At 47.4% G+C, this 23,424-nt stretch overlaps 1 protein-coding gene across 9 annotated transcripts in view; it reads left to right on the top strand.

Moving 5' to 3' along the window:
* The window catches only part of KCNQ2 (potassium voltage-gated channel subfamily Q member 2), a 74,598-nt gene that overhangs the window by 26,344 nt on the left and 24,830 nt on the right, over positions 1 to 23,424 (top strand). For 3 of the 9 annotated variants that reach the window (XM_051803390.1, XM_051803399.1, XM_051803396.1), the window contains exons 5-12: positions 294 to 419; positions 2,693 to 2,803; positions 3,702 to 3,797; positions 4,515 to 4,609; positions 7,916 to 7,945; positions 12,438 to 12,506; positions 14,375 to 14,404; positions 19,571 to 19,624. In XM_051803390.1, the coding sequence (XP_051659350.1) occupies positions 294 to 419; positions 2,693 to 2,803; positions 3,702 to 3,797; positions 4,515 to 4,609; positions 7,916 to 7,945; positions 12,438 to 12,506; positions 14,375 to 14,404; positions 19,571 to 19,624 (611 nt within the window). The remainder of the gene's footprint in view (positions 1 to 293; positions 420 to 2,692; positions 2,804 to 3,701; positions 3,798 to 4,514; positions 4,610 to 7,915; positions 7,946 to 12,437; positions 12,507 to 14,374; positions 14,405 to 19,570; positions 19,625 to 23,424) is intronic. The other 6 variants (XM_051803395.1, XM_051803391.1, XM_051803397.1 and 3 more) reach the window with 4 other exon arrangements.

Below are 23,424 nucleotides of genomic sequence, written 5' to 3'. Positions count from 1 at the left end.
TTTAAGTCTCAGGTCCATATCTTGCAATAATGGAGCTATTAAATGCCCTTCTCCATTTGCTGTATGTGTTTAGATGTTGGGGTCTTCAGGACAGGGATTGCCCCATGTGCTTGGCAGAGCCACCACCTCATGGTCCCATCTCAAAAAAGTGTCATTACTGGCCTCTAACCAAAGCCCTCAAACCTAAATAAATGCAGGGAAAGTTCAGATCCAGCCGCAATCAAGTAACTCAACGTTGAGAGATGCGCACCAGGATTGCAATTATTCTCTTCTTTCCTTTAATGATCTCGCAGGAGCTGATTACTGCGTGGTATATTGGCTTCCTGTGCCTCATTCTGGCCTCTTTCCTGGTATACTTGGCCGAGAAAGGAGAAAATGAGCACTTTGATACATACGCAGATGCACTTTGGTGGGGTCTGGTAAGTAATTTTCTTAGAACAGCTGCTGGTTATTAAAATAAAACGTCCATTAACCCTCCATCTTCTATCACTTACGTGAGGTATCGACTTATAGAGTGCTTAGTTAACATTTTTATTAAATGGCTTTGGGCTGCTCCATTTAGCTCTTTTTCTTATACAAACCTCATAGAAAACGTTAAAGGATCACATTTCTGCATTAGCTGGAGCTGCAGGGGAACGGGGCACTCACGTGCTCCCAGCTGTGGGATTTAGCTCTGTCGTGACAGCAGAGGCAGGTCAGACAGAGACCCCACACTGCTTTGATCATTGTTTTGACAAGTATTGCTGCCCTTTAATTATTTAAATTGCACTTGGGCAAGGTGCTGTTAAACATGCAGGAATAAAGTTTATAAAATTAATAGGGTCTAAGTACCAGAAAGACTCCAGCGGGGCGAGCACTCCCCTTCACATCTCTGCTGACAGAGGAGGAAAGGGCAATACTTTTGGTTTGCTCTGTGTGTGCGTGTGCATGTGAATTATTGGATTACTCGATTAACAAAGAGAGAATTAATGACGTTCTAATCTTCTTGCGTTATTGTTCTTCTGCTCCATCACTAGTTTGGCCTTGATTACAAAGCATGTAATGAAAATCCCCGATCTGATCAAATCCCAATAACAGGCTTGGGGAGGAATCGGCTGATCAAGCAGCTCCTCTGTTCCAACAAAGGGGAAAAAAGCAGTAAATTGCTTTTAAAGTCCCTTAGTTATGACAAAAAAAATAAAAACAAAGCCCAATTTGACATAACCAGAAATTAAACAATGGGGGAAAAGTGACAGCCCAGATTAGAGCTTAGTCTGGGGAGAACTATTGGCAGATTTATCCCTCCTGTTTCCCAGGCTCTGCAGGCCTTCAACAGAGGATCACTGCTCTGCCTTTTGGGATGCAGAGATGCACCAGACTGTTTTGCCACTGAGAAGCACAGAAAAAAAATTGAGCCTCATTAAAATAAGTAGTTTCTGTCATTGTCCATCTCATGGTTCCAGTACAGGCAGATATTAAGAGATGGGATAAATCAAATTTCAGGCTCATAAACTCATCCCTTTGTTGATCTTGCTGCACCCAATCCTTGTAGTTGTCTGTGGAAATTATAAAAAAATTGTAAACCAATTTTGCAGTGTTTATGGAGAGAGCATTGCTCCGACTTTGTTTCAGTAAGAATGAGGCATGTAGATGCATTTTTTAACCACTTTGTCAAAATAGCATCTAATTGATAAGGCTTTTAGTGGGTCTAATTAAAGGGCGCTTTGAGATCATACTTCCATTTGTGTAAAAGTGATTTTATTCTGAATGAAATGCACATTTCCAATGCCACATCAGCGTGCTGTCAGCTGCCATCCCTGGGGCCAGCTCTGTCCATGGAGGCTGTGGGACAGAGACACTTCCATGTGTCACAGGGACCTTTGGGATCAGAAGTCTCAAAGATGTTTCTAATCAGACCACTCCCCGCTACCTTGCCCTGGCAGACCCAGGCTCTCCAAATCCTCTTGGAAGCCCTGGGGGAATACCCAGCATGCTGATGTCTGTGGACTGAAGTGGGTAAAGGTGTCTTCTCCTGCAGTTTGACATTCAGGGGATTCTGTCTCCAAAAAATCCCTCAGATCTTTCCCCAAAATACAGACAGCAACTTGCCAGATCTCTGTTGCCGCATTGCAAAAATGCTGAGGAGGGGAAAAAACATTCCTAAATGAGGTGGTATGAAGGAGCTATAATTCATCCTCTTGGTCTAATAGGCTGTTTTTAAACAGGAAGGGAGACCAGCTAATAGGCACTGCTGGGAGGATTGGGAACAGGCAGAATCAGGTCTTTATGCATGCAAATAGCCCTGCCTGTTTTCCTGAGATGCCGAAAGGGAGTTTGGGGAACGGTGCGGGTTCGCTTCCCCTGCCGAAGGCACAACCCCGTCTCCCGGGGGAGGTTCCGAGCTGCCGCCAGCCTCTGCACCAGATGGCAGCTCTCTCCGTGACAGCAAAAGGCACAGAAAATGCTCCCAACTGGTGTGAAAACCCAGCACGTGAGCAGGGCGGGTGTCGGGGCATCCGCATCCTGCAGGGTTGCCCATCCCTGCTCGGTCCTCCGGGTCCCCGAGCTGCGCCTTCCCTTGGTCAGCTCAGGGCACGCAGCGATCCCGGCTCCTCCATGTCCCTCCCGCTCGGGTGTTGCGGGGGTTTTGGCCGTGTCGTTTCAGTTTTAAGGCTGTCTGACCAAGGGCTGGGCACTGATCTCCTCCCTGCAGATCACTCTCACCACCATCGGCTACGGGGACAAGTACCCGCAGACCTGGAACGGGCGGCTGCTGGCGGCGACCTTCACACTCATCGGCGTCTCCTTCTTCGCCCTTCCTGCCGTAAGTGGGACGGTGCTGGGAGTGAGGTCTCACTGGGAGGGGGTCTGACCTCACCTGTTCCTTATCCCCAGCCCCTGGAGCTGGTGCCGCTGCAACAGCTGCATCCAGCAACGCGATGCACCCTCCTGCCTGCAATGGTCTGTGGCTTTTGAAGAAAAAAAAATTAGGGAGAAAAGGGCAAACCCTGTCTGAATATCCACAGCTGGGGCACTTTGAGCAAACGGGGTGGAAATTCTAGATTTGGCTCTGCACAAATATTTATTGGAGCAATATAAAGGATTTTTTTCCCTCAGAGGGCTGTTCTTGGGGGTAATTAATAGCTTTAAACTGAAAGAAGGTAAATTTAGATTGGCTATTAGGCAGCAATTCTTCCCTGTGAGGGTGGTGAGGCACTGGCACAGGTTGCCCAGAGAAGCTGTGGCTGCTCCATCAAGGCCAGGCTGGACAGGGCTCTGAGAAACCTGGTCTAGTGGAAGGTGCCCCTTTCCATGGCAGGGGGGTGAATGAGATGAGCTTTAAGGTTCCTTCCAACCCAGACCAGTCTGTGATTCTGTGATTACACCGTTTCAGCAAATCACTCGCAGATGCATTTCAGAGTGTTGCACTGATCTGGATCCCCGTGGGGATAATTTGATGAATGCCAACACTCTGGGGTTATTTTGTGTTTTATCAGCTGGCTGGAGGTGGTTTGGGAAAAGCTGCAATTCCAGTGGGTGCCAGCAAAGTCTGCTGCCCCTTGGAGAATGTCTGCCAAGGCTGCTGGGGTGGAGGCTCCTTCCTTCCTCTGTGTTTGAAACAAAAACTGAGCCAGAAAAAAAACTTTGGAGGGAAAGCTGGCCACAACTTTCAAGTCAAAGCTGAGCTAAACCCCTGCTAACTGCAAATTGTTCTCTTCCAGGGCATCTTGGGTTCGGGGTTTGCTCTGAAGGTTCAAGAGCAGCATCGACAAAAACACTTTGAGAAGAGGCGAAACCCAGCAGCGGGCCTGATCCAGGTGAGGATCACATCCAAGGAGCCTTGGGGTTACATTGTCCTGGTTTTGGGGGGCTTAACAGACTTTTAGAAGTTGGGGAAGAAATGGGCTGGTGAAAAGTGGGGCCGTGTGTTTAAGGTGTGAGACAGCAGCTGGTGACTGGTTTTGTCTGGGAATAAATGCCAGGAAATCAACCATGGGAAAATAGCATATGTGGCAGGGAATCTAGGGGAGAAAAGGAATGAAATTCAACCCAGCACAGCAAGACAAATGCATTAGGACAGTCTGTTTTCACTCATTCTTCTTCCCCAAAGAGAATATTTATACTCATATAAAATTACAATTGGGAGCATTTTCTTCATGATAACAGATGTCCGTGCAGAAGGTTGGCCTTGGTGTACATCTTGGAGATTTGAAAGTAGTCATTTTACATTCCCCTGCTCCTCTCTTTCCAAATTTTTAACTCCTTAATAGGCAACAACACCCACTTCATCCTTGCCCTCAGCCTGCCGGTGTGCGTGCCCGAGACCCACAAAATTTTTAACCAGGCTCACATGGTGAGGAGCATCATGGTACCACCCCAAATTTGTCATGTATCAAATCAAGGAAGGGGCAAAAATGCTGGATCCATCCCATAGAAAACAGAGGGAGGAATCAGAGTTGGCTGAGGTTTATAAACCTGAGGGTGGTGCTGCTCATGCCTGGGCCCACAACCCCACTGTGTCTTGTCCCCCACAGGCGGCTTGGAGATTTTATGCCACCAACCTGTCCCGGACGGACCTGCACTCCACCTGGCAGTACTACGAGCGCACCGTCACCGTCCCCATGTACAGGTACCTCCTCCTCCAACTTCCTCTTCCACTGCCTTCCTCGTGATGCCACTGCCTCCATAGTTATTTCCGTTATCTGGATATATAGTTTCATTTATTTGTTTCTGGTTTTTTTTTCATTGAAAAAGTTGATTTCAAGAGGCTCTTAAGGGCCGGTGTATGCTTTGTCTTTCGGAATTTTTATTTGCTTTGTATTTTTTGTTGTATTTCTTTTTGACTTGATTTTAATTTTCATGTTGCCTTTTTTTTTTTTTTTTTATTTCCATGTCTCTGTGTGTTGTACATGCTCTTCTTTTCCCCTTTATTTCTCCATGTCTGCTGGTAGTTGCATTGTGTTGTGACAGTTGCCGTGCCCAGGTGTGAAGACCTCCCTCCAAGCTGCTCTGGATCGTAGGTAAAAGCTGCCCTCACCCTACTTGCAGCTCCTCGTGCCCTTCCAGGCTCTCCTTGCTGATCCAACTGGTCTCTAATGGTCCTTCTGCCTTTCAGCAAACTTTTCTCCCTCCTTTGACCAGCCTGGTACTCTCCTGGGTGCATTTGCCCTGTGTCCTCCTTTCCTTTCCTTTTTTTTCTCTGAGATGAGGAAAACCAACTCAGGATTCAGTGAGCGTTTTCCCATTTCTTATATTTCATTTATCCATCCCAGTCTGTTGACAGGAGTAGGGAAGGATGGTGGAGCCTTGATGGATGAGGCAGATAAACACCATTGAGTTTTGGCAGCATCCATCTGCCTTGCTTTACCTGCTCTACTTATTGTACCCAGGCATTTTGTTAAGGTTAGAGCAGTGCTGTGGGAATTCACAGCCTCTTGGGATTTGGAGTTTCATGGAAGTGGGGACAGAGTTCCCTACCATACCTCAATGCCCTCTGGGACATGGGGAAGTACTGCATCCTTTATGTCCCTCTTGGGCTTGGTGGTATCTAAGTAGGAGGCTTCCTCAGAAGCTAAAATGCACAGTGTTGCTATTCATTTTCACCCCACACTGCCCTGCGTCCTGCATCCCTTTCTGGTGTGTTTTTGGGGGCTACCCAGGTCCCTCTGGGTTTGTAGCGGGGTTAAACATGTTGGTTAGATGTTCCTGTGGGGTTTTGTTGGGCCTGGTGGGGCTCCCTGTGCCCCATCTCCCTGCTCCCACACAGGGCTGTGGTCCAGCACTGGGTTGTGCCAGTGCAGGTATCATCCCTTCCTGATTTTTCCTGTGTTACTGGTGTCTTTTAGCCCTTGGGCAGACAGTCTGGATGTATTTCCTGGGGTAAGCATTAGTATATATTTAAAACACAGCAGCCAGCCTCTTAATCCAGCATAAAAACCTGTTGGAAGTCACATTGTTGTGGTCAGTAAGTTTTTATTGGATTCATTCCCAGTGTGTGTCCGATTGGTTGCTTTTTCCCTGGAAATTGATGAGGCAACTTCAAGATTTTCTCTAAAAAACCCAAAACAACAACAACCCAACAAACCAGAACAAAGCTGTTTTCCAATAGCATTAAACTCACCCATCGAAGCTCTCCCTCCCAGTATCTGACCTTCTGGCTGGGATCAGCTACTGGAAAGGGTGAGGATGGAGCCTGGCCCAAAGTCCACTGCAAACTGCAGACACCCAGGGCTTTTTTTCAGTGGATTTTGCCAGGTTTTAATTCTCTTTGAACTACTGAACTTACCACGCAGCCAGACATGCAGTGACACCCTTTTGATTGCAGAGTACTGGGGTTATTTAATTACCTGTTACTTAATCCGCTCGTTAAAACCTGTATTTCCACGGAGCTGGTCCGCAGGAGGAGAACTAAGCTACAGAGCTCCAGGAGGGGCTAAATAAAAACTTTAGGGAGGAGAAAGGGAAAACAAAAGTAGTTAAAAGAGCCCACTTGAGTAAAAAACCAGGACAGATGAGAAGCAGGGTTGTAGCAGTTTCGCTGGCTGATGCTGTGGGTGCTGCTCAGCCCCACTCTGCAGTGTCACCCTGGGCTTCCCTAGGCACGGGTTTCACTGCAGTCCCAGCTTCTCCCTTAAATCCCAGCTCCCAAGCGAGTGAGCTGTGGGTGCACTGATGGATTCAGGCATTAGTCAAACGGCATTTTTTACCAGGAAAGCAGTGAACACCTGAATATATTTTGGGTGCACTCAGATAAATTAATTGGATTTTTTTTTTTTTTTTAAAAAGGGAATAACTGTATGTTCTGGCTGCAGCTTCTGTCACTCACACTGACCATCTCTCCTTGCCCACCCACTTCCCTGAGCTGGCTGGCAGGGGCTGGCAGCCCTGTGCTGGTGCTGGTGCAGCCGTGGCAGCACGTCAAGCCCAGCACCACATTAAAGTGATGGCTGCTGACACGTGTCTGCAACCCACGGTGTGGTTTGGAAGTGGGTTGGAGGAACACAGCATCCCCCTCCCTGGTGCCCCGGGGGTGATCTGCAGTCACCAGTACCTTGGCATCCTTTCTGCTCAACATCAGGCTGCTTATTCCTCATAGCAGGAGCCCTGTGCCTTTAGCTCATCCCTCTTCCCAAGGCATCTCTGAAAAGGCGTGGCTGCTTGATATGAGCAAATTGTTACACATGCCTTGGAGGAGCTCACGTGGCTCCAGAACATCACTCAAATCACTGCAGTAGAGCTGCTCTAACTTGTTTGGGGAAAATATGGTGGCTTCTTAGAGAATCTCAAATTTAACCTTTAAATACAAAATGTGGTAGAACCAAATCTGAAATATGCACAAGGCTTCATTGTGAGCAGGTGTGGCTTGGGTTGTGATGCGTGGGTAGCTTGGTGCACTCAGACATCCTAACCTGTTCTGCATCAGCCACTGGATTTACTGGGAAAAAAAGTTTGCTCTCGTTGTCATTCATGAGAGCAGAGCCTTGATCTCAACTACATTCACATACTGGCCTTCACTAAAAAAAACCACAAACCCATGGGGCACATCCTGCCCACGTCAGCAGCCCAGCCCGAGGAGCTCCTGGCTGGTGGGACCGAGGGCTGTAGATGTCCCATGGAAGGTCTCTGGGAGGCCCCCACACTTTCCCTGCTCTGTGGTGCCAATTTGCTCTTGGAGCAAGGTGCCAGCTGCCTGTCCCCGAGGGTGACACGGGTGTGTGGTGGTTTCTGAGCCAGCCACAGCGGGAGCAAGCTCAGCCCACGCTCCCGTGCTCACCTGTGAGCCTGGCCACAGCATCTGCTCCCGGGGAGACACTTCGTTCATATGCTAATTTTCTTTATTCTGTTTCTTTTTCCCCTTTCCTCCACCCCGCCTCTTCCCCCCCTGTTTTTCTTTCTCTTATCCCTTTGGTTTTCTTTGGTGAAAACTCTTGAAAAGCACGCAAACGCAAACGTATGGTGCCTCCAGGTATGAAGTGCATGTGACTCTGAAAGTGTGTGTCATGTCACTCCTTGTTCTTCATTTGGGACTGTAATATGCAAAGCCTTGAATTAAAAAAAAAAAAAAAAAGAAAGAAAAAGAAACCTCTGAAGATGAGTTTTTTCAAAGGAATGAGTGAAAGCCCAAAGCAGATGCCCCCTCCTGCTGCTGATAGACTAACCCCATGCACCTCCATGGCCGTTTTAGCTATTGGTACACTCAGGTGTTGGGAAACTCTGCCAAAATGGTGATGTAAGGAAGGAGAATGGTAGAGTACTTGATAAGCTTGCTTTTTTAAGGATGATTTCTTGATGGTCTTACCCCCCTCCTCCAATCCATGCAACGCTTAACAGGGAGACGTCCCCGTTCATACTTCCATTTCCCTCTGCCATCACTCCTTCGTGTTCCCTTTCTCCAGCCCTCTTTTCCCACCCTTCATTGTGTCATTTTTCTGGCTCTATGCTGCAGGAGCTGTGCCCACCCAGTAATGCTGGCTTTGCTGAGTTTGCTGGTGTGGTGGCACCATGGGACCCATCAGTGGGAGCACAGAATAAAATCTCCACAGCAGCTGTGCCTGCTTTTGAGGACAGCATGTGGAGGAGAGAAAGATCTGAGATGCTAAACTGAAATAATCATTCATTTCTTTGAGTAATCCAGTCTGATTTTTGGGAAAAAGATGTTTCATCTCAGCAGGACTTTTCCATTTCAGCTTTTCCTTCCAAGACCGACCTAGAGCCAAGCAGTTATTAGCCACAGTTATTCAATCTGGGACTTAACCTTTTGGGACCAATCCAAATGCAAAGACCTGGATGTGACTGTGTAAGATTTATGATAAATAACGTTATCTCAGGTTCTGCAGAAAGGAGTAGATTTGCAAATCACAGGCATATTTTAAATGAGATGGGTATCTGAAGGTATAGTCAAGTTAATATTTTAAGATGGGGAATAAATGACTTGCATTTCAAGACTGCAGGTCAAGCTCTCGTTTTAGAGCAGTTTAAATCCTCACTAGAGGCAGTAATGCCATTAGAGCTGATGTGATTTAGTGTCTGATTTCCAAACCCAGCTCCAGTTTTCACAGATGTAAGTTTTATAGCCTTAGTAAATCACACTTACAGCTTTGTGTGCTTAATTTACACCAAATTGCATCAATGAACTGCAAGTATAATGTTAAAAATATATTTTCCTGTTCTGCTGAACAACAGTCTGTTTTGAGAATCAGACATTTTTCTACTGCTGGGAGTGAAATAAGAATGTTCCACTTCCATCCCATTTGTTGTAATAGAGTATTTTATGAGTTTCATAAATGTTCTCAGTTATGAAAAATAGCTTTAACCAGAGACATAAAGTCATGGTTAAGGTAAAAATTGGCTGCTCATAGGAACTCTAGCATAGCATGGAGACTCATTTAGGCCCCCATCCCATTCCAGCATCCATCTCCTTGCCACCCTCTCCCTAACTGTTCCTACTGGGACTGTTCAAAAAAATCATCGTTGTCTCTGTGTGCGTGTCGTGGTGTGTGTGTGTGTCTGTGTACGCTCCCCCCTGTGTTGTGTCCTGCTGCCCTCCTCGTGTTGTGGGGTTCTGGTGGTGTCGTGGCCCGAGGCATGATATCCCCACTGTCCCCTAATGCTTGACAGTTGTCTGTGCTGCCAGGAATAGCAGGTCTGCCTTCCCTCTGGATGTGGTAGCTGGCACCCGGAGTTACTGTGACGTTTCTCTGTGCTCCTCTGGGCGGGGTGATGGGAGCAGCTGTGGGTTCCCCTGGGTCCCCTGCAGCAGTGTTTTTGTGGTGGGTGGCATGAGCTGTGTGTGTTCCCTGGTGTGCAGAGCTCCTCACCCAGCTCCCCCTTAACCAAAACGTGCTTCCCTTGCTAACAAGTGACACACGGACCAGGAGGAGAGAGAGAAAACGTGAGGCGCCCCAGCCAGGGGTGCTTTCTGCACATCTCTGGAGGACACGGTGGCACCTGCATCACCTGCCCCCTGGGCACACACACCAGGGCAGGGGGCCATGCATCCAGCATTTCATAGCAAAGCTCAGTTAAAGAGCTGTGCAGAGTTCTGCCTTTTTTTTGTTTGTTTGTTTTTGAGGATCTGGAGAAATGGTGCGATGCAGCAGCTTTTCCCCAGGCTGCTCTTGCAGTGACAGGTTAGGCTGAGCATTTAATTGAGATTAAATTGAGATTAAATTGAGTACATGGATGAGTTTACACCCATTTTTAATAATTATTATTATTATTGTTTCAGTAAAATATTGCTTATTTCCATCTCATGTTTACCAGGCCCATCAACCAACCACAGAAATGGTGGATTTCTGTGTTTGCTGTGTCTTTGTACCTTTGCATGGAAACATGGCCACCAAGAGGTGGTCACTTTCAGCACAGTGCAGACCATGGGCTAATGCAAAAGAAGTAGCTCCTTTTGGAATCCTGAATCCTTCAATTTAGTGAGCTGATGAGCTCTTCAGCTGAGACTTGCATGAGTGAGAGCCCTGGATTTGTGATCCCAGCTGGAGAAAGTAGGGCTGTGTTCTGCTGGGTATGGACCTCCCTGAGAAGGTAACTCACCAAAGAACAGTTGCGCATCCTTCATTAGCTGCTGAGTACACTTTGTGCTTGATTTTATGCACCACCTCTCCCATCTTGGAATGAATCTCCAACCCCTACGGTGGTTTTGAAGGGAGGTAACAGCCCAGCACTCATGCACTGCTCCACTGAACCAAGGTCGGCTTCATCCTGATGACTGGAGTGAAGAGGATCATTAATTCAGCAGATCAGGATGTGCTTTTCTCTGGATGGAAGCGAACAGAGCTGGACTGGGGAGCTGAACCAAAATGTTCAGGCCTATTTTTATTCTTTTCTCCATACTTAGAATTGGAAAATTTTCTGATTGCCTCAATCTTGTGAACACCAAATCTCTGCTGAGCAACTGTGTTTTTGAGGATAAGTTTCATGCATGCAGAGGAGAAGAGGCTTTTCCAGTTGCTTGTGTTTTTGTTTTTTTTTTCTGAAGTGTAAAACTACTGGTCTCATAATGGCTGAAAAAATGTGGGCATGAATATCTCTGCCTTTATTTTACAGTAAGCAGGAGCCCCATTTCTTCCAGCACCTCAGCTGAGACCAGCCTGTTAGTCTGCAAGCCCCTGCACTCCTTTCCTTCCCATCCTGAGCTGCAGTTTTGGGACAGTTTGAGTAGATCCTTCTTGCTTCCATTAAAACCTACATGGCTCATTTTCCAGCAAAGTCATAAGTACAGGCTGCCTTGGGGCTGTGGCACTTTGGGTTGTGGTGGATGTGGGCAGGCACAGGCAGCCTGTTCCCAGGTCCTTCCCTTCATCCCTGAGACACTTGTCACCAGCATGACCTGAGGCAGCTGCTGTGCTGACCCTGCACCCTCTGGGCACAGCGGTGCCATGTGGCACTTCCACAGTTTGACAAGGGCACGCTGGTGGCCCGGGGAGGATTTTGCAGCCAGTCATGAGATGAGCCCCATTGGCCTTGACCCTGAATGCAGAGCCCCCAAGTGAGCTCTTAAGCAGATGCTGCTCTTCCCAGCCGTGTGCAGCATTCTCTGTCCTCCCCCCCAACGCCTCCAGCTTATGTTTCTCTTGGTTGAAAACCTGGCTGTGAATGTCAGCATTAAATATTTATGGAGCAAGCCTCAGCCTCTCAGGGTCTGAGGGAAGAAACCAAAAGTGGATGTAGGAGCTAATTCAATGGCTTTTAGCACAAAAGCAGGACAGGCCACAGGGTATTTGTTCTTTGGGTTTTTTTCTCAGTTATTAACCAGGATTCCCACCATCAGGTTCTTTTTTTGTAACTGAGAAAGGAAGGAAGCCCATGGTTCCTAGAAGGCAACGATACAGGATTTTGCCTAATTCTAAGGCAAAACCTGACATGGACAGTAAAGAATTGGTTAAACTTGACCCTGGAGCACACTACTGTTTCTCCTGGGATGGCCACAACCTGAGGTCCCTGTTTTCTCTGCCCCATAAGCTGCTCCTTCCCCTGCCTCCCCACATTCCCAAGAGCAGCAGGGTTGATTTTTCCCGTTTTGCCCCAAAACTGGAGTTTCTCTCCACTTAGCACACATCCAAAGTGCTGACCTCCAGCGACAGCAATGCCAACCTGCCAGACTACAGGTGGTGAAACAGCTCTGCCGAAACACCACTGGGCTGCCCAGGAACCCTGGCAGCCACTTGGTTTTTGGGAGGTTCAAAATCCAATGGTGCAGACAAGTTTCTCTCTCTCTCTCTTGCTGTCTCTTTCTCTCTCTTACCCCACTGCTCTGCCTTAGGACACTGCTGGAAGCAGCAGCCAAATCCCTCTCCATCCTTCCTGAGCTGTTCCCCAGTTGCAGTTGATGGCACAAAGCTGGTTCTGGTTGAAAGGATGGGGCAGCGGGGGAAGTTGCCAAGGCAGGAGGCTCTGGAATCAGCTCTGTCTGTATATTAATGGCTTTTGTTTTCTCCCTCTAGACTAATCCCTCCTCTGAACCAGCTGGAGCTCCTGAGGAACCTGAAGAGCAAGTCGGGACTGACATTCAGGTTAGCAAGAGTTAAGAGAGTTTGGAAAGCACGCACTTTGCAACCTTTTTTTTTTCTTTTCTTTTTTACCTTCCTGGCTTTTGCATACAGACAGCCTTGAAGATGTGAGAGGTTTGACAGCTGGTCCCCCATGGGTCCTTCAGTGACCTCCTCCCTGTCCCTCTCCCATGCTCTACATGAATTCCTTCAGCCTTACTTGGCTCTGGAGCAATGTCACAGTGCTTGACTGACAAGGAAAAGTTGTATTCTCAAAGAGGGTGATTGAGGTAGTTTTCCCAGCTTTCCTCTGACCTTTTTGCTCTTCAACACCCTCAGAGGAGATTCAGGCCCACAATGTGTTAATTCGTTCTCTGTTCCCTCCAGTGAGTGCAGACAAGGTTGCAGCAGTGAGAGACTTGCTAAATTTTGCTGTGGTAAGGTATACAAGATTCTCCCAGGAGGTCAGGAGTCCTGCAGCTTCACCCTCTGCTCAGGAGGGGTAATTCTTGGAGTTTTCAGCAGTCAAGGCTGCCCTGTTGGTGAATGGGGAACCTGCAGACCCTGGGAGGGATGGAGAGATGCTAGCTGTGGTGGTGGGCATTGGGGCCCATTGGGGATGCACGGGATGGGACCTGCCCTGGGCTGAGTGCGCCTCAGCAAAGAACACAGATCTGTAGACCCCTGGGTCAGCCTGAAAGCATTAAAATATGAGTATTTGAGCTAGTGACTGAGGCTGGGCTTCCAAGCTTTTCTGAGCGAGGAGCAGAGGGTGGAGGGGGATTTTTTAAGTCTCTCCAGCTGCTGCCTTTAGCCAAAGGGAGAGGGGTCAGGGTCTGTGCAGGTCTCAGCAGTCGCTGCTGAGTAGTGGCAGGGCCAGGGCTGTACAGCATCATGCTCAGAGAGCATCTGTGTTAGGGAAGACAGATCTGTATCTGCTGAGAAACACAGTCTGTTCCCTCTCTTGGGGGGCTGCAGGGGCAAGGCTGATTGGGGTCCCACACTAAGTGCTATTCCCCATTGTGTAGAGGTTGTGAATTGGAGTAGTTGAAGGCAGAACAAGTTTTCCTTGTTGCTGGAGGGAAATGCCACCACAATGCCTGGTCAGTGAAGGTGAGATTTTTTTCAGTGTGACTTTAGTGTGTCTTGCAGTGTCGTGACTGCCCTTTTGTAGGTGTTCAGCTCACTTTGTCCTCAGTGATTTTTCAGGGCAATCAAGTTTGGGATCTCAGTAGGAAACCACATACAAAAATTGTGGCGTCCCACTCCCTCCATGTAGCCTTTGCCAGTTACTTTGGTAAAGTAGCTGCCAAAGGCTTTGGAGGCAGAAACCCCACCTGGGGTGTCAGGATGTCAGGGCAGGGGTCTGTGATCCTTCCCACCCACGTGCCCCTCCCAGCACCCTGCGTTGGCACTGCGGCATGAATCCATGATCCGGAGATCTGACATTGACTCTGTCCCAGTGGCCAGGGAGGAAAAAGAATGCAGGACCATGGGAGCCATTCAAACCCTTCCCCGTGTGCAGAAACATCAGGACAGTGCAATTCCAAAGGAAGGGGGCCGCTCTCTGAGCCCACAGAAGTCCTCCTGTGCTCACACAAATCACACGACCCTCAGGTGTCTCAGTCCTGCGTAGGCACAAGGATGGGTTGGGATAAACTCTTCAACCCTGTGCGTTGTATGTGTCTTCTCTGAGGTTGTGTGAGTCTCCAGTGATCTTCTGTCCAGGCCAGAAACTCCAGGAATTAAGCGCTCCTTTCCCTTTCTTCTGTCCACAACTTCCACTTAGTTGTATTGTTTGGTATTGTCGTTTCGTTCTGTTTTAACAGTGAAGCAGCAACATCTTTTTGCCACCTGACACCATGCTAATGTACTATTGCTTCTGTTTAAAGGAAAGAGCAGCAGCCCGAACCATCGCCAAGGTCTGTATCACTGCCAACACGCCATTCCCATGCATTCCCTGTAGATTTCTGTGTACGTGTGTGTGTGTGTGTACCATGTCGTGGCGCCATCGAGGGAAGCATTCTAGGTATTGACGTGCTTGTTCTGTGCTGTGCCAGTCCAATGTATCCACGTGTATGCTGGACCTTAAATCATATCCTCCTTCCAGTCTGCCTCGGGCTGTAGCTGCGAGGGTAGCGAGGCTGCGGGAGGTAGGGAGAGTGGTGGCAGCACGGGCAGAGCTGGCAGACACTCACCCGGGGTGACAGCAGGGCTTTGGTTTATGCTTCTTTATTTTATTTCGTTGCTGGAGTCGTAGCTGGAGTAGCATAACACGGGCTCAACGTGTGCCGATGGGTGGGTGATGCTTTGCCCGTGTCTCCGTCACCCAAGGCTGTGCTGGGCAGAGGTGACATGGGAACACGAAACCATCACCGTGTCACCAAGTCAGCAGCTTCTCCTGAGCTCCTCTCGCTGCAGGGCACTGCACGGGGCCGCGCCGACCTGCTGCTCCGTGGGACACAGGAGGGCTCTCTGACACGGCGCAGCGTGGCATGTTAGAGACACCCCTTCTCCACCCCCTTCCCTCTGGATGAGGCACAGTCCCTGCTCCATCTTCCCTCCACACCTCGAGTCCACGACGCAGAGCGTGGTCTGAAACGTAGCGAGCACTTTCCAAGGGCAGCCGTAAATCTCACCTATGGGAGAGCTTTTTGCTACTCACGTGTCCCAGGGAAAGCAACAGGGCTGGTGCTTGGGATACCCTTAGGATACTTTTCATCCTCTTAAAAGTGTTTGATTCTGGGATTTTTTTTTTGTCCTATGTTTTCCCAGTTCTTTTAAGAAGTAATTCTGGGACTGAATCTCTTTTTTTTTCTTGGGTGAAGAGACACAGAACTGATGATCTGTGGAGATCATCTGCTTGGCTTTCAGATCTTCCATCTCATACCTCAAAACATAGCTTACAGCCTAAATTTTCTCAACAATGAATGTGTTTTTCAGAAGTACAGCTAGAGCCTGGCATTCTGCAGATGTACCTCTCAGCCATGCCTTTTAACTTATAAGAGGCCAGAAACTAATTTTTCTGTGGCATAAAAGCCAACCAAAGATAGCTGGGTAGATATGGTGCTGACTAAAGAGTGAAATTTAATCTTTCCTCCTTCCTTCCACCTCTCCCCTCCCTCTTTTTTTTCTGTCTTTCATTTGAGCTTTTCTTTGCAAGCAGAACCTCTGTAGCATTCCATCCACTTTCCTGCCAAATAACCCAAATCTCCAAGATCATGTTTCAACTATCCAGATTTTTTTTTTTTCCTATTTGGGGTCTCAAGTGTAGCTTGAGCAAAGGCAGCCTCCATCCAGCATTAGTCTTATTTCTCAGGCACTAGTTTTATTTCTTATTTTTGAATCTCAGTCCTGTCTTACAGGGTTCATATTCACCAGTTAAAACATTAGGTTGTATACAATATTTCTTCGTAGAGGTTGCAGGTTTCTCCCTGTTCATTTTCTACATTGCCTTCTCAATCTTATGTCACAGAAAGAGGTAAAAATAGTCCTCCCCTGTCCTTTTCCAGAGTATTTTTTACTATATAGGACCTATATATAGGTCCTTCATCAGAGTCATTTTTAAATGCTGTTTCCTGCTGCTGTGGTGCATCTGTCTCTTGTGACACCGATGGGTTTTGTTGCTAAACCCAGACCCAGGAGGGCTTAAGCTGAGGGTCTGCAGCTGCTGTGTAAATAACATTAGAGTATGTTCTGTGTTGTTTAGTTCAGCTGCCATGGCAGCACCAAAGCTCTTTCCTTCTGTTTTGTTAGAACAATATCAATTCTACCTGCTCCCACTGTCCTCTTTCTGTCTGATAATGTCTCAGACCTCAGGAAGGAATTTTGCGTTAAGGGAGGACCAAATTACCTATTTTCCCCCAAAAAATTTTCTGGATCTTTTGCATTTACATCCCAGATCTTCCACCCACTTTAATTTCTAGCAGCCTCCTGGTGATGCTCAGTGTGTCATCCTGCCCTTAGAAAAGAGAACTCATCCTGTTTCTCTGCCCACCCAATAGTTAATTACCCAGTTGCTGATGATGCTTCACTCAGGAAGCTCCTGGGGATGAATTGTCTCTCATAGCAGAAGCTTTTATTGCTTCAGCTGGTAAAGGATTTGCCACTCTCCATTTCCATTGCTGTAAGGAAACAGTCTAACACCTGGAGATAGCAGGTGTAGTGATATATAGGGAGTGGCTGATTTCCTATATCCCTCTTTCCATGATTGATACACCACAAAGTCCTTACAGCAAATGAAACAGAAAGAGTTTTCTCACTGTTTTGCATCTTAATGTATTTTAAGTTTAGAGATTTAGAGAAGGGATGCTGGCACAGCTTTTGGGAATGTGCTGTGCAGGAAAAACATTGCCTTGTGAGGTCAACAAGCATCCCAAGCATTCTGTCAGCTCACAGGGTGGCTGTCAGTCATGCTTGTTCACAGTGGTGATGCTGCCCTCTGACCCCAGTGCTGCTGTGGCCGTGCTGATTTCTGCCCAGGCAGCACTCAGAGAGCTGCTGCCGAGGGTGGGAGGATGTGAGGTGCTGCAGGGGCTCAAGGTCACCTCAGGTGGCTTTTGATTTGGTCTTGGCATAAAACGGGACAGCTGATCTGAGAGACAGGTTACGTCCTTTCTCTGTTATTTCTGTTTTGTTTTCCACCACAAGCCTGTCTGAATCCATCCGAGACCAAGAGCTGGGAAAGCTCCTTGCTGACCTGCTCGGGGGCCAGGAGCTCACCTCCCCCAGGCGTGGAACTCAGGCTGTGAGGAGCAGAAAAGAGGCTGGCCTTTTTCTACGTGCTACATACCTCTTCCCCTGCTTTTATTTTCCTCCCTTTTTAAAAAAAGTAAAGCTTTCAGGGCCTCCTGTTACCTGTTGCTTTGGGTGCTGTGTCCACCCTGCCATCTGCCCTGGCTGAGCAGTTGCCCCCTGCCCCTCCTCAGGCTGGCTGTGCTGCCAGGGCACTGAGAACCCATCACACCTCCGAGACCATTGCTGTCATGCAGGGTCCAAATCGAATCCTCTCTGCCTCATATCCCCAGGGAGGTGGGGCTGCTTTGTGGTGGTGCTTTCCTCACCCCTTCTGCTGCAGAAAGGCAGCAGAACAGACTGGTAATGGGGTGTGATTACTCTTCTGTTAATTAGGGGTGAAATTAGCTGTGGCATCTCATTTCTGTTTGTTTTACTTTGATTATAATGTCAAAAAGACACATGGTTAGCCAAGGCTATGGAGGCTCCTGTACAAAATGTGGGCTTCAGATGCTCTTAAACAGATGGTTTGATAAACATCTGAAGGCATCCATGACCACATTTATTCCTCTTGTATTTTCCAAAATACAATGAGATGAAAAGCTAAAAATTAATGAGCCAAATGATTGTAATAATACATTAATATCAGAGAAAAAGAAACAGAAGGATTCCAGGGAACTGGGAAGCTAAAACTCAGATTACTTTGTCCAGCATGAGTTCAGTGCTGTAGGTAATGAGAAGAACCTCTTTGGAAGGTTGTTCTCAGCTGTGGTTTGTCCTTGACCCCAATGAACTCAGCAGGACCTTGGCCATGGATTGAGTGGATGCTGGACTGGGCCACCTTGTAACGTGTGTGTATATCTGTGTGTATATCTCTCTATCAGTGTATGTTTATGTCTGTCTGAGATACACACATTAATATCTCTGTCCAGGGGTGTGATTAAGGCTTTTGTATGCACTGGAGGATGCCTTTGGTTGACTCAGTGGGCCCCTGCTCATCCAGCCTAGGGTGTCCGAGGTGTCCCTAACCTCTACTGCCCGTGGAAACCAGGGCCAATCACAGGAGCCCGAGGGGCCACATTAGCCTGGGCTGGCATTTGCCCTTCTAACCAATTAAACTGGTGTCAGAGACTCATGCTGGGACTGACAGTAATCTGGAAATAATCAGTTGCCTTTAGGGGAGCGGATTATTTGCGCGGAAGGAACTGCATCTTTCTGGAGAGGCAAAGAGGAGAGTAACCCACACGTCTCCCTGAGGCTCTGCATGCTGAATGTCCCACTCCCACGCCAGCTCCAGAACAGCCCCAGTAGCACCACCAGTCCCTGGGGCTACCTGGGGATGCAGGGTGCCATTGTGGGCACCTGAGGAGTCCCCAGGATGCCCAGGGTGGTGTCGGCTGAGCTTGCATGGGATGCTGTGCCCACGCGCTCCTCCGACTGCCGACTTCAAGTGCAACACGAAATTGGGGTTTGATGCCCTTCAGCCTTTTCAGTCTGCCCATGAATTTGGCAAGTGCTGCCTGCTGGTGGTTGGTGGCCTGGTGGGGTGATGGGGGCCACGTCATTCCCCTTCCACAGGTAGAGGGCTGCTCCATGGCGTGGAGGACCCTGGTCGTGGTGGTGATCTCCTGGCAGGGCAGTGCCTGAGCAGTGATTTGGGATGGAGCTGTGGTGGTGCCTTGTCAAAGTCAGTAACTCCCCAGAAGTGGTAGGGCCTGTCTAAAAAGCACCATGAAAGCCAGATGTGTGAACACAGATGTTCAACTCCCTTCCCATAAGGGACTGCACCACGCCCCTTTTTTATCTATTTTTATTTTTTTAAATGCCAGGCTTAATTTAACTCTATTTCCTGTATGAGAAGTGCAAATAATTCACAGATTAACTAGCTTTCTTTGAGAGTGGGGATTTTTTGGGGAAAAAAAAAAAAAAAGAAGAAATTTGAGCTTTTTTGATACTGTTTGACAAAACAAGTTAAAGTTTTGGCTTTCCATTGCTTAGACAATTAAAAAAAACTTATGGGGTTTTTATTTGTCTAGAGGAAGAGGAGAGTATTTTTTTGTTTCCAATGCAGATGAAAAAAATCTTCCTGTAGTTAATTGTAGATAAACTGACGCCACCAACTCAATGCAGAATGCATCAGTTCTAATAATGAAATTTACTGACCACAGTGAGACAAATTTCAGAAACCCTCTTGATTTTTAAAGTTTTTCTTTTCACTTAGCACTCAAAGAGAACAATCCTGTCATGAACCCGGCCCTCAAAACACCTGTCTTTTAAACCTAGAGTCAGTAATCAAAAGTTTCCTGTCTGGCATTTGCTTCCAGGTCTAATTTTTACTCTCCCCTCATTTCCAGTAAGAGCAAACCGTGCAGAGAGTCACTTTGCGGATGCTGCTCAGGAAACTCTAGGTACCACGGGAAATGCGTCGCACGAAACTAATCAAAAGCTGCACGGCTCATTCTCCCTCTACCCTGCTACCACCCGTTCTGATCACTTCTCTGCTTAATAGAGGTACTAGATGAGTAAAAAAAGGTGGAAGAGCCTCCCCACTGCCCGCTCAGAAATCAGAGGCTTCCTTGTCTGCCGATCGTGCAGAGCACGTGAACCAAAGAGATGAGGATGGGGAATTTGTTCTGGGCTAGCAAGCCGGTGTCTGCTGAGCGAGGGAGGAGGCCAGGACATGAAGTTTAACAAATGATGGAAAATTAAAAATAAAAAAAAAAAAAAAAGAAAAATTAAAAATCTAATTTTTTTTTCTAAAAAAAACACGCCCCTTCCTCCCTATCACTCCATCCCTCCTCAGGGTCCAGGGAGTCCTTGCAAATTGAATTGCACTGTACAGCAGTGTCCAGTTAGCAGCATGAGAAATGCCAGCTTCCTACCTCTGCTCAGTCACCGTCCCTTTGGCTCTCTGAACACGACAAATTGACCTTTCCTAGTCTTGTGGCCTTTGGAAGCCATGGCTTGCCTATCTAGCACCTCTACTACGCAGCTAGAGAAGGACTAATCTCAGCCTGTCCCGCCAGACGTAGGGGACACGGGTTCCCCTGAGCGTTGACATTGGCATTGTGAATGGTTCTGTTTCTAGACCCCGTGGGGAACAGACAGCTAGAGCTAGAGCAGAGGGTTTTGTACAAGCAGGGTTTGCATCTCTTTCATCAAGCTGACAATTGTTAGGTGGCTTCAGGGAACTCCCAGCGAGCATCCCTTAGTGCACCCGTGGCCATAAGGGTACACAGACACACATATCTCATGTTACCTGTGCGTAAATACGTCTACATCCACACCTGCACTGGAAGAGTCTCTTCCCCCACCTCAGGCACTGCTTCCCGGCAGCAAACATGCACCTTCTTGAGAATTCCCTCTGCCCGGAGTTTGCATGCTGTGAATGCTGGCAGGGGACCCCCCCTCAGCTCCTCGCCCCGCAGCCAGGCAGGTGGACAGCCCAGGAGTGGCAGGGCACTGAGTGATGCCGCATGTTTGTGAACTCGGATTTTTGCATGCTCTTTTTTGGAGTCCGTCTTAATTCTCAAAATCACCAGTCTCTGTCTCCCTCAGAAAGCCAACAAACTACAGCTTTAAAAGCATAAAAACTGCAGTTCTAACAGTATATGTATCTCTGATTTTCTTCATTAATTGTTTCAACTTGTATCTTTTCTTTTCTTGCAATTTTTTTGACCTGCTAGCTGTTTTTGTTATCTGTCAGTCTAGAGGTTAGGACTCATGCCTGAGGCTCGTGTGTACCAGGAGCTCAGAAGTGGTAAATCCCATCTCTGAATGGGTAACAAAGAGGAATGGGGCATGATGTAGGGTTCATAATGAGCAGTTCTCCATGGCAGGAAATCCTTTACACCGGCATAAATAGCCTGAAGCTTTGAGTCAGCCTCCTGCTGCATGTTTTGATGGTGCTGGGGCCTTCCTTGAAGTTTAGCCTTGAAAGCTGTGGTTTAAATAATGGGTGATCAGCAGTTGCACAGGCAGCATTTCGAGACATTTCCAAATGGCAAAGATTTGGTCAATAGTCTAGCTGAAAAAATTATCCTGACTTCTGCAGTGTTTCCTTTTGCCAGGTGAGGTTGTTTTATCTGGGGAGGCATAGTGTGAGCGAGGACTCCTCCCCAGAGAAAGCCTCCTTTCGGTTACTTAACGTTGAGGTTGTTTTTGGCAGAGATGAAAACGAGCAGTGCTGTTTGTAATGCTGTCCTCTCATCTGTCCATGTCCAGTTCTGTGTTCTGGAAAATCAGCCACTCTGATCTCAATGTCTTCCTTGCATGTCTTCCTAGGCATGTATTTTTAACTGCTAAAGCCAGTGTGATTTTTTTTTCCTCTTTTCTACTGAATTCCTTCCCACTGTGGTCCTCATTTCATCTTCCCTGTTTCGAGTTCTGCAAGGGAAAGGGAGGATGGAACAAAGTATTACCTCGAGGTCTTCTTAATCCATTGGTGACCCTGAAAAGGAGCATTACAAACTGTAGTTCTTCCAGTAAAAAAGGAATCTGGAACTTTGGAGTAGCTACAAGGGCATCTTTGTTACCTGTATCCATCCTGAATGTAGTGTTATACACCCTGTGCTTTAGTATAACTGTAGGTGAACTGTGAAGGGACATAAAAATAATTCAGATGTCTTGTTTTCCTGGACCCTTGGGTGCCTACCCACAATCCCCACTGCACAGGCTCTTGTGGCAGATGCCAGCACTTTGATGCATCTAAGGCTGAGTGCTAAAAGCCTTCATCTAGGATGCATAAAACGAAATAACCGTAAACGATGAAGCAATCATGAAAAACTCAATGTAGGTAAATTAATAGGAAACTCCTTAGAAGCTGTGGTTTCTTAATGTACTAAACCAATGATCTTTAGTCAATAAGTGCAATAACACATTCATTTTTAGACAGTAATGTAACTACACCAAGCCAGGTTATCAGGTCTATCGTGTTCTGCTTTTCCTGGTGCACTCACAGATGAAGGCACCTCAGAGACCTGACAATGGGAAGAAGTGGCACCCAGGCCAGTGAAGGAAAGGTGTTTGCACAACCTTTCACTGGCCTGTGGCTCTGGGTGTAGCAGGTGTCTGAAAAGCTTGCTCAGGAACAATCAGCCAGCTTGGAGGTGCAATCTGGCTGTTCTGCTTTGCTCCTGAAATGCAAAACAGCTGAGCTGGCGAATAGCAAAAGGTTGGGAGGACATGCAGGATGTGGCTGATGTGGTGTCTGACAGCACTCATCAGTTTGGGGAAAAAAAAAGGCTGTGAATTAGGAAGAGAGGGGTGATTGTAATGGAATGCTGCAGAATACAAAAAGCCAAGGTTACAGACTTGAGGCTGGCTCCAGTGTCCCTTCACTCATCCAAGGCCCCATGCTTTTCCATGCTTATGTGGTGGCTGTGGGGATGGGACAACCCCAGTCTTTGCCATTATAGTTCCAGTGATTCCACTGTGGTTGTGGAGGAGGAAAAGAAGAGGGATTACTCACTGTGACATGATCACTGGCTGACATTTTCTTTCCCTTATGCCCAGGTTATCTGCTTCTAGAAACTCCATCCTCTAGGCTGAATTCACCTGAAATCACTGGAGGCAAACCAGGCTTGAGCTTGGCCCTCTCATGATTTCTGTTTTAGTCATGGCAAGTTTTGCACACACAGTTGTATTTTCCTTTCCTTCATATCCCCAGTAATTGGTTTCTGCCTCTTATTCACACCTGCAATCAGACTGGAGCCTAGTCAGCCACAAAGGCTGCTTAGTTTTAATGAGCAGTTCTCATATGCCACGAGCTCAGCACAGACTCTGGATTTAAAAAATGTACCTAATTTACCAACAGGAGACAACCCCTTTCTCCTGGCCACAGCTTCTCAGAAGAGTGAGCACTGGTACTGGTTGAGTTTGGATGCAGAGATGGATCTGAGTCTGTGCTAGTCCAACTCAGTTTGGCTAACTGAGGAGAAAAAGAAGTAATGGCTCAAGCATAGTTTAAAATCAATGACAAGACATTACAACTGATACTTTTTATTGATCCAAAATTACTGCTAATGTAATGAGTCCACATTTTTTAAAAGTGCTGATTTAATACTGTAGAGAACTGGAATGAACCCCAAACCAGAGTGTTTCAAACAGGACCTCAAACCCCTGGTGTCCTAAGGAGGCTGATGGCAGCTCATTTTGAAGGTCAGCTCTCAGGAATTTCTCTACTGAGTGCTGAGCTGTTGGACTTAAA

Source organism: Manacus candei, unplaced genomic scaffold (genome assembly GCF_025592945.1).
Source record: "Manacus candei isolate 608988 ecotype Guabito, Panama unplaced genomic scaffold, ASM2559294v1 h1tg000057l, whole genome shotgun sequence".
Taxonomy (NCBI): Eukaryota; Metazoa; Chordata; class Aves; order Passeriformes; family Pipridae; genus Manacus; species Manacus candei.
This window is presented reverse-complemented; position numbering and strand designations above follow the sequence as displayed.